At 37.4% G+C, this 10,150-nt stretch overlaps 1 protein-coding gene across 1 annotated transcript in view; it reads right to left on the reverse strand.

Annotated features, from left to right (window-relative positions):
- The window catches only part of RPAP2 (RNA polymerase II associated protein 2), a 79,480-nt gene that overhangs the window by 47,595 nt on the left and 21,735 nt on the right, over positions 1 to 10,150 (reverse strand). The window contains exons 7-9 of the mRNA XM_003784157.3: positions 7,684 to 7,719; positions 5,595 to 6,528; positions 218 to 300 (exon numbers count right to left, since the gene is read on the reverse strand). Coding sequence (XP_003784205.1) covers positions 218 to 300; positions 5,595 to 6,528; positions 7,684 to 7,719 — 1,053 coding nt within the window. The remainder of the gene's footprint in view (positions 1 to 217; positions 301 to 5,594; positions 6,529 to 7,683; positions 7,720 to 10,150) is intronic.

Raw genomic sequence — 10,150 nt, forward strand, 5'->3', positions numbered from 1 at the left:
ATCTCAACCTTCCTCTTCATAATGTGCCTCTGTGTCTCTTATATAAAACTCTGTATTTTCTGGATAGGATATCTTAAAATTATAAATTTTCAAATGAAGAAATCCATTTAAACTTTTCACATTATTTTCAAAATATTCAAAAATTCAAAGATAACACTTATAAAATGCAAATTCACTTAAACATATTACAAAACTGAAATGGCAGTTACATACTTACACTTTACTCAATTTTTCAAGTACGATGCGTTTTCTAATTTGGTTCTGGGAACTTGAATCTATCAGTGGAAAGGTGGGATCACGCTGATGAAATTTCGAAGAAAGCAAAAGAGAATTATAAATTTACATTTTTTTCTCTGATAACAGTGGAATAGTAAACATTAAAACACAAAAAAATTATACCAGTGGTACAGTAGGGAAGGAATTATACTTGAGAATTAGAAGATTTAAATTTGAGTATCAGCTCAATTATGAGGCTGATGTGAACTTGCTTGAGTTATCTGCTCTCTTTGAAAATTAGTTTTCTCATCTGTATAATAGGAATATTAATACCTCCTTATTAAATGGGCAAATGCATACAAAAGATTTTGTAAACTGCTAAATGCCACGAAAAATGTAGGAGACTAAAAGATTAAAACTAGCAAGTAATAAATTATGGGGAGTTCTGCTTCCAGAAATGGTGGATAAGAGAATTCAAACCAATCCTCTCTCTGAAAACTAAAAAAAGTTGGGGTGGGAGAAAACTACATTTGTCTGATGGCATCAGAAAGCTAATGAGGCCATGAAGAACCACCAGCTGAGATCCTGAAAAAGGTAATTCCAGACAGGACACTGACTAAGTTCAGAATAGGCAATTTAGAGATTGAGGATTTGAGTAGTTTTCTAATAAAAGTTAAGAGTTTAGGGCATGCCAAGAGGGGAGAGGCATGGGCTGCCCTTCCCACGCTTGCAATCAGGACTTAGAGAGACCATATTTCTAGTAGTGAAACAGAAAAAACAGGAAATAGACTGGGTCTTATGGGACCAAATCTTACTTTCAAATCATCTTAATCTGTGATTAGATTAAGGTGATACAGGACTATGACATATTGTGTCAGCAACAAACACAAATCCATTCTAGAGGAAACCAACAGCAACCTGAGTCTCTAGTTATCTTGTTAATACTTAATATTCAATGTTTGGTATGTAATAAAATAAAGCAATATGATCACCTCTAAACTATCAGCCTATAGAAATCAACTCCTAAGGAATCCGGATAATGAGGTTAGCAGCATCTTTAAAGTAACTGTTCAGTATATTCAAAGAAAAATGACTAGGCTGAAAATCTGGGAAATGCTGCAAATGAAATATACAAGTAACAACTCACTGGCAGACTTAATAGCAGAGTATTCAACAGCAATGACTGCAGAGAGCAGAGTGAATAGGAACATATTCAGAAAGAAGCAGTCTCCTCTCTTCCACACACATACTTTAAAGCACAGAGGAGTTTAGGAGACCTAGAAGATAACAGTAACAAAAGGTAACAGATCTGTAATGAAGTATAAAGAGGAGGGAAAATGGGACAGAAGCAATATCTGAAGGGATAACTAAGAAGGATATTCCCAAACTGATGAAAAAAATTCAAGTCATGGATTCAAGTATTGCAACAGTTAAAAGAATACAAATATTGTAATACTTAGGCAAAGTATTAAGTATTATAAAGTTGATGGTAAACAAGGAAAAAAAATCTTAAAAGCATAGAGGAAGCAAACACTGAGGGAAGCAGTAAGGGAAATAGATGGAAGCCCAAAGACAAGAGAATGGTAATGTCAATGGGCTGAAAAATTGGCATTGCTTAGAATAACTGCAGATGTGACCCAGCAATTGCAGTCCTAGATACTCTCCATAAATGCATGCACCTCAGCAGAAAGACAGGTACAAGAAAGTTCATTTAGCCTCAAACTGGAAACAGCCTACATGCCTATTAACATAAATTGCGGTATACAGAAAACTGCAACAATGAAAGAACAAACTACAGCTATATGTGACACTACTACCATACTACTGCAGGACATAGACTGGACACCAAAGAATATACAGCATTCAAACTGGTAAAACTAACTGATGCTAACAGAAATAGTTATTAATTGTGGAAAGAGAAATGATTAGGAGGGGACATGTGTGGAGTTTCTAGTGTACTCACAATGATCTAGTTCTTGGCTCGGACAGTAATTTACATGAGTGTGTTCAATGTGAATATTCAACAAACCACACACTTAACTATTCATGTTATACTTCAATGAAAAAGGTTTAAAAGGTAATATTTTTGGAAAAACATTGTAAATATATAAAAAGTCATAAATTTCGGGGATTTTTACTATTTATTTTTTGAGACAGAGTCTCACTATGTGGCCCTCAGTAGAATGCCATGGCGTCATAGCTCACAGCAACCTCTATTTATTTATTTTTTGAGACATAGTCTCACTATGTTGCCCTCAGTAGAATGCTGTGGTGTCATAGCTCACAGCAACCTCTATTTATTTATTTATTTATTTATTGAGACAGAGTCCCACTTTGTCACCCTTGGTAGAGTGTCATGGCGTCACAACTCACAGCAATCTCAAACTCTTTGGGCTTAAGCAATTCTTTTGTCTCAGCCTCACAAGTAGCTGGGACTATAGGCGCCCGCCACAATGCCTGGCTAATTTTTTGTTGCAATTGTCATTGTCGTTTAGCAGGCCCAGGCCAGGTTTCAACCTGCGAGCCTCGGTATATGTGGCCAGCACCCTAATCACTGAGCTACTGGTACCAAGCCGATTTTTACTCTTTAAAGCTTATAAACATAAAAATGATAAAATAAGTGATGCGGCTTGGCGCCTGTGGCTCAAGCAGCTAAGGCGCCAGCCACATACACCTAAGGTGGCGGGTTCAAATCCCCAGCCCGGGCCGCCAAACAACAATGATGGCTGCAACCAAAAAATGGCCAGGTGTTGTGGCAGGCGCCTGTAGTCCCAGCTACTTGGGAGGCTGAGGCAGGAGACTCGCTTGAGCCCAGGAGTTGGAGGTTGCTGTGAGCGTGACGCCATGGCACTCTACCCAGGGGGATAGCTTGAGGCTCCGTCTCAAAATAAAATAAAATAAAATAAAATAAGTGATGTATTATAATAGGTTATGGAGCTCAGCAACAGAGAACAATGCTTCTTCCAGCTTAATATAAGTTTTGGATGGTGTCTAACAATATGACTGAAGTGGTGTGAAGTATGGTGTGAGACCAGGCAATATTCTATAGAAATAGAGATAATTCCTAAATTTTTACTGTTCTTCTACTTTTACTCTATTTCTATATCACCAATGTGTTGTTTAAATGTACTTATAAATCTTTAGTGTCAAAGTTTTGTGGCAAAAACAAGGTTATTACCCATTCTTCTTCATGTCAAATGACTTCATTTTCCAGATGGTACATATTAATAAAAAATGGGAGCAGAAATACTAAAGAGTTCTTCCCTAGCAGCTAGGCACAGTGGCTCATGCCTGTAATCCTAGCTAGCACTTTGGGAGGCCAAGACTGGTAGCCTGCTTGAGCTCAGGAGTATGAGACCAGCCTGAGGAATGGTGAGACCCCATCTCTACTAAAATTAAAAAAATAGTCAGGTGCTAGGGCACTGGCCACATATACCAGGGATGGTGGGTTTGAACCCAGCTGGGCCTGCCAAACGATGACAACTACAACAAAAAAACAGCCGGGCACTGTGACGGGTGCCTATAGCCCCAGCTACTTGGGAGGCTGAGGCAAGAGAATCACTTAAGCCCAAAGAGTTTGAGGTTGCTGTGAGCTGCGATGCCATCACACTCTACCGACGGCAACAGAGTGAGACTCTGCCTCAAAAAAAAAAAAAAAAAAATTAGTTAGGTGTTGTGGTGGGTGCCTGTAGTCCCAACTACTCAGGAGGCTGAAGGAAGAGGATTGCTCAAGCCCATGAGTTGCTGTGAGTTATGATGCCACAGTACCAGGGTGACAGAGTGAGACATAGATAAATAGGTCTATACATAAATAAATAGGCTCAGCACCCGTAGCACAGTGGTTATGGTGCCAGCGACATGCACCAAGGCTGGCGGGTTAAAACCGGGCCTGTGGCAGCTAAGCAACAATGAGAACTGCAACCAAAAAAATATCCAGGCATTGTGGCAGGTGCCTGCAGTCCCAGCAACTTGGGAAGCAGAGGCAAGAGAATCGCCTAAGGCCAAAGAGTCTGAGGTTGCGGTGAGCTGTAACACCACGACACTCTACTGAGGGTGACATAGACTCTGTCTCAAAAAATAAATAGGGGGACCACCCTTTGGAGCATATTGCAAGTACAAGTTGGATCTATCAGGTATAGAACACAAATGTCTTAACACTATAATTGGGTAAATGAGGTGAAGGCTATGTTAATTAGTAGGATGTAAGCACTCCAATTTGTACAAATAATCACCACAGTGAATCCCATAACGGCATAAATGTATCCATGATCTGTGTACAAATGACTTAATAAAAAAAAATTTTTTTTAAGCCAAAATAAATAAACCTCCCTAAATCTTAGTGACACATTTTCTATTTCCACATATATATGTACTATTTACTAAGTTCCAATTATATGTCATGTACTAACAAATGCTTTACATACATTATCTTTAAAACTCAACAATTTAAGAAGAGAAGCTATTAATAGTCCCACTTACAGATGAGCAAATAAAAACTCAAGAAACTAACTTCACATAGCTAGTAAATGATAGAGCAGATTTTAAATCTAGATATATCTGAATATGCTTTGTCTCTTTGTCTATTATTCCCCAATGAGTCTCCTTTCCTACATTATTTTCATATACAATATTTTAAATGGACATGCTTGCTACATATTTCCATATATTTTACTATGCATCTAGTAAGTCAACTCCACTATATTTAGTCTCATTAAAAATTAAACACACAAATATCTCATGTAGAAATCTGAAAGAGTACATACCAACAAAGAAAAGACAAGGGGCGGTGCCTGTGGCTCAGTGAATAGGGCAACGGCCCCATATACCGAGGGTGGCAGGTTCAAACTCAGCCCTGGCCAAACTGCAACGCCCACCACCGGGCGTTGTGGTGGGCGCCTGTCGTCCCAGCTACTTGGGAGGCTGAGGCAAGAGAATTGCCTAAGCCCAAGAGCTGGAGGTTGCTGAGAGCTGTGATGCCACAGCACTCTACTGAGGGTGACAAAGTGAGACTCTGTCTCTTACCAACAAAAAAAAAAAAAAAAAGAAAAAGAAAATACAAGACGACAAGCCTCTTCAGAGAGGCTGTTTACTATATGAAGAATCAGGTTTTAAAGAAAACTTTGTCCCACTTTTATAGACTATTTTTACATTAGAAAAATAATTTATACACTTAAGAAAATTTACTAGGAGCAAACTTCAACTATTTGTAAAATAGAAAGGCTAATTGTGGAGATGGTATTATAAACCCATAAGTAGAATGACTAAAGAAACCATCTGCAAATTTAATAATTATTGCTTCAATATTCTTCCTGCTCCAAGCTTTGGTGCTATGGTGAGTTTTCCAAATGCTAGCAGCTTGCAGAAACTCATAAACATACCTCTTCGGAGTCTTGTGATTTGGTGGTTTCTTCATTCAAAATATATCGTCCTCTATAAAACTCCTTGATCCTTAGATTTAATTTTTCAGTTTCTCTTTTCAAGTTCTCATAACTTGGCAAAGGTTTAATGGCTGTATCTGAGCCCCTAAAAGGTAAAGACTCATCCAAGCTGTTTTGAGGTTCCCTCCAGGAAGGGGAATGACTATCTGGATCAGAGTTTATGTCATCTTCATCAAGTTCTTCTTTAACCAGAGGGGCTGAAGAAGGTTTCAGACACACGGAAGCATAATTCTGGCCATACAAAAACCTCAAAGTTTCTTCTGTCTTCCACTCAGTCAAAGTCTCCTTCAAAACTTGAAGTAAGTTAGTCTTTGCAACTTCAGGACACACCTGAACTGAACTAGACGCTGGCCCAGAAACTTGGTTTGATTTGGCAAATTTTTTCTTAAAATGCTCAGCACTTTTCTTACTTATGCCTACTAGAGTTATATCTGACCTACTGTATTTATAATCAGAATTTTCAGAAGCTTTTGATCTCTCAGGCAAAGTACTACTTAAAGAAATCTGAGTATTTACTTTCTGTAAAGGAAGTTCATATGCAACAGCTTTCTCCTGACTATCTAATCTGCAATTGCCCAACTGTTCAGTGATACCTACGACTGTCTGTTCTTTGTCTTTGTGTTTGGAATTAACTTTTTGACAAGTTTTCTTTTTCACTACGCTTTCTGGGTGTAGCTGTGGCCTAATATTTGTTGAATTTGGTCTGTTTCCTGGTAGAAGGGAGGAAACAAAGTCTTGCTCATTATCACTGCTGCTATCACTATGAGTGCTAGAAGAACTAGATTCATATTGCTTTTCAAAACGGCTGGAATTGTCAATATCTGATGTTTTAATGACTTTATTGCATAACTGTACTTCTTCTCCAGCATGGCCACTGTAGAACAAAAAACAAACAAAATAACTAAATACCAGGAAAATCAAATGTCTCATAGTATTTATATATTTTTATTCCCTGGGCAACAGGTTCTGATACATAAATTTCAGAAGAATCATATAATTTCTCTATTCCTAATGTATATTTGATATAGTTTTCCTTCCATTTTCTTCCCTGTCTTCTCTCCCCAGTTATTTTCAAATTGTTAAAGGAGTACAGCAAAAATGAAGAAAAACGAAAAAAACTGGATAATTCTACCCTACTGAAATACGGTTTTTCCAAGTGCCTTTCTCCACTCCCATCCACAATCTTGCTTTCAATATGAAAAAAGAAAAAAAAAAAGACTTGAAAGCAAGGTTGTGAATGGGAGTAAAGATGACAAGTCTATTCAGAATAGTATTAAATACCATTTTTTACTTAGAATCTAGCATATACAGCTGTCTCTTGGATCAGAAGGAACATGAATAGCTATAATTTTTTAAAATATTAGATAATATAATTTTCCTATATCTCATACTTTCTTTTGGAAATTTAGGGCAATTATAATAGTTTGAAACTATAAGTTAAATATATACATCAATAAATGTATGTCTTACTTGTGTTCAATTCTGTGTGACTAAGGTGGTGAGTGACTAATAACTAAGAACATTTATTCTGAGAGTTAAAGGATGTGTCTTAAGAGATGGCCATGGCTGTGCAGGCAATACCATGACCCAAATTCAAGAAAAAAATAAATCACAATTTGGAATTTATACTAATGCTTTAGACACTCTTTCAAATAGATGAATAGCTCACAGTATCTTAAACTGCTGTAAGACTATAAAAACCTTTCAACAAATATAATTGGTACAATCTAGTTGACAAAGAAGCACAGTATCTGAGAGGGAGGCTGTGTTTGTGTCGTATTTCAGCAGGTTCAATAAGACTTTCTCGGTAGGGACAGCTGTACAATAAATCATACAGATCAAACACATTATCTTAACCATCACAAAAGAAAAAGCTGAACAGGTCAAATATTTCTCTGTGTGGGCTAGAATGGTACACTTACATAACGCATCAGCACAGGAAGTCCAAGAGCTTATATCACCTGGTTCACTCCTAACATTTCTATTAACGGGAATCTACAGAAGGTAAGTGATACTGATTCAACCATACCTTTGTCCCTCTTTTAGCAGCTGAAAATCAGGATGCCTGTAACAAAAACAAAGAAAGAGAAAATTGAAGGCAACTGACAAATCAAACACTTTCATGTGTTTATTACGACTACATCAAATAGAAAATATAATTAAAAGGGACCAAAGATTTTTTAAAGAAATGAAATTAAAGAACAAAATAATATGAAACTCACCAATAAGAAATTTGGATTATTCTCTTTTCCAGAATTTACTAAGGACTAAGTTCTAATTCTATCAGCCCAATAAAGTTTTTCTCTACTAAACTAGACTAAAGTAAATCCCTTTTCTAACTTCCAGACTCGTTAATTACAGTTTGTACGATAGAATACAATCACTCATTCCTTTATAGCCTAACACTAGAACTATTACCTACATGTTTCATTGTTTATATGTTTAAATCTGGTTTCTTAAGATCACAAGTCCCTTAAAGGAAGAGATTATGTTTGTAATTAGCTTGTACTTCTCTAATACAGTCAATGAAATTTTTTGCCTTAATATCTGAGAAAGCAGTTATACTGGAGAATGAATGTGAATAATGTAGACCAAGTGATTTAGAACTCCAGGAACAATTTTGCTGTGCAATATCACAAATGATACGTGGCCATCATGGATATTAAAAGGGGGTAGGAAAAAGCTCTTACAAACTTACATATAAAGAGGAACAAACATGACAGTAAATGAATCCACAAGGACAGGAAGACTCTGTAAGGTTAATTCGGAAGTGATTGAGAAAAAGTACCTTCTAAAGATCACAAAATGGACTAAACAAGAAAAGATATAAAAGGTGTATGCCAAGGCACTGAGCCAAAATGGGGCTGCGCTGAAGGCCATGATACTGCAAAAGAACTTTCAATAGGGCAGTGCCTGTGGCTCAAAGGAGTGGGGTGCGGGCCCCATCTGCTGGAGGTGGCGGGTTCAAACCCAGCCCCAGCCAAAAACTGCAAAAACAAAACAAAACAAAAAACTTTCAATGACAAAGTTAAATGGATAGATATAACCAGAACTCACTTGAGTTATGACATTTGAAGACTGCCAGTCAAAAATGTCAGTGTCTCAAGTAGTTTTCTATATTAATTCAGCATGAACTCTGCAACTACTGCCTCGCTTTTGTTCAGTCCCAAGCATAGGAGACACTTCAGGGAATGGGCTCTCCGGCCAATCCTCTCTGTGTTACAGGAGATACTACTAACTGACGAAGGCGTTCTTTCCTACTAAATTCTTTCTCAGTACCACATAGCAGAGGCACACAAGATGAACCCAATATTTGCCATCCCTGCTCCAGAGATTCCCTTGCAGTTCAGAAATCCCCAAGATAACAATAACAAATTTAGAATGTAAAGACAAGTAAGCCAACAGAGTTACCTGAAAGTAGAAATTTAGTTTTTCTTCTTCCTTTGTCCCTTAGCCGCCTACGTAGACCTTTCCAAGCGTTCCAATTATCCTGTTTACCCTCTTACTTCCCACTCACTGAAATTCTAGTTATAGGAGCTGCCTCATTTGGTACGGCTCAGAGAAAACAAATGATACTAGTTGGATGGTGACTAGACTTGACTATTCCAGTGGATATGTGTAACTCTTAGTAAGGGCTTTTGGGACCTAAATGATATGCTATTGTTTACAACAGAGTGTGTCCTCCCATTTCTACTTTCAATACTTTCACTTATATCCCACATTTTTGCCCAAGTCTCTGTGGCTAAATTATCAAGGCTCAGCAGCAGGCAGCAGACAGTCTGGCATTTGGTCCTATACTAGGGTCTGAGTATCACTGTAGACAAGAAAATATGTACTGACACAGTAATTCTCAACTGGATTCTTATACCCAATAGCTAACTTACAAATGCAGAAGATATTCTATCCTTTAACAAAGTCCTGCAAAAAATCAGATTCTGAACTATTACACATAGGACTGCTGGGAATGTTAAATAATATAAAGAAGAGATTTCTTTTCTTAAGACCATACAATTTAGTAGGAGAAAAATAAATATTCTAAGAGCTTTATAAATACTAATCCTCATGACAGTGATGTAGCTATTACTGTCATTCCATGTTATATTAATAGGTAAGAAAATTGAGTACAGAAAGAATAAATAATTTGCTTCAAATCACATAGCTAGTAAGTGGTGAAGCCAGGAATCACACCCAGACAGTATGGCTCATAATAATTATGCTGTTGATCACAGAATTCGAGAGTAACACGCATTAAATACCATGAGAGAGGTAAGAGCTACTACAGGAAATCAGAGGAGAGGGAAAAACTTCTTCTGAGCCAATCAACAAAAGTTTTAGAACTGAGTCATTTCAGTTAGGCTCATAAAGGCACAGTGGCTCTCACCTATAATCCCAGCACTCTGGGAGGCCAAGGCAGGAGGGTTGCTTGACCTCAGGAGTTCAAGACCAGCCTGAGCAAGAGTGAAACCTTGTCTCTACTAAAAAAAAAAAAAAAAAAA

The sequence above is a fragment of the Otolemur garnettii genome, unplaced genomic scaffold (genome assembly GCF_000181295.1).
Source record: "Otolemur garnettii isolate 467f Iridium unplaced genomic scaffold, OtoGar3 scaffold00010, whole genome shotgun sequence".
NCBI classification, from domain to species: Eukaryota; Metazoa; Chordata; class Mammalia; order Primates; family Galagidae; genus Otolemur; species Otolemur garnettii.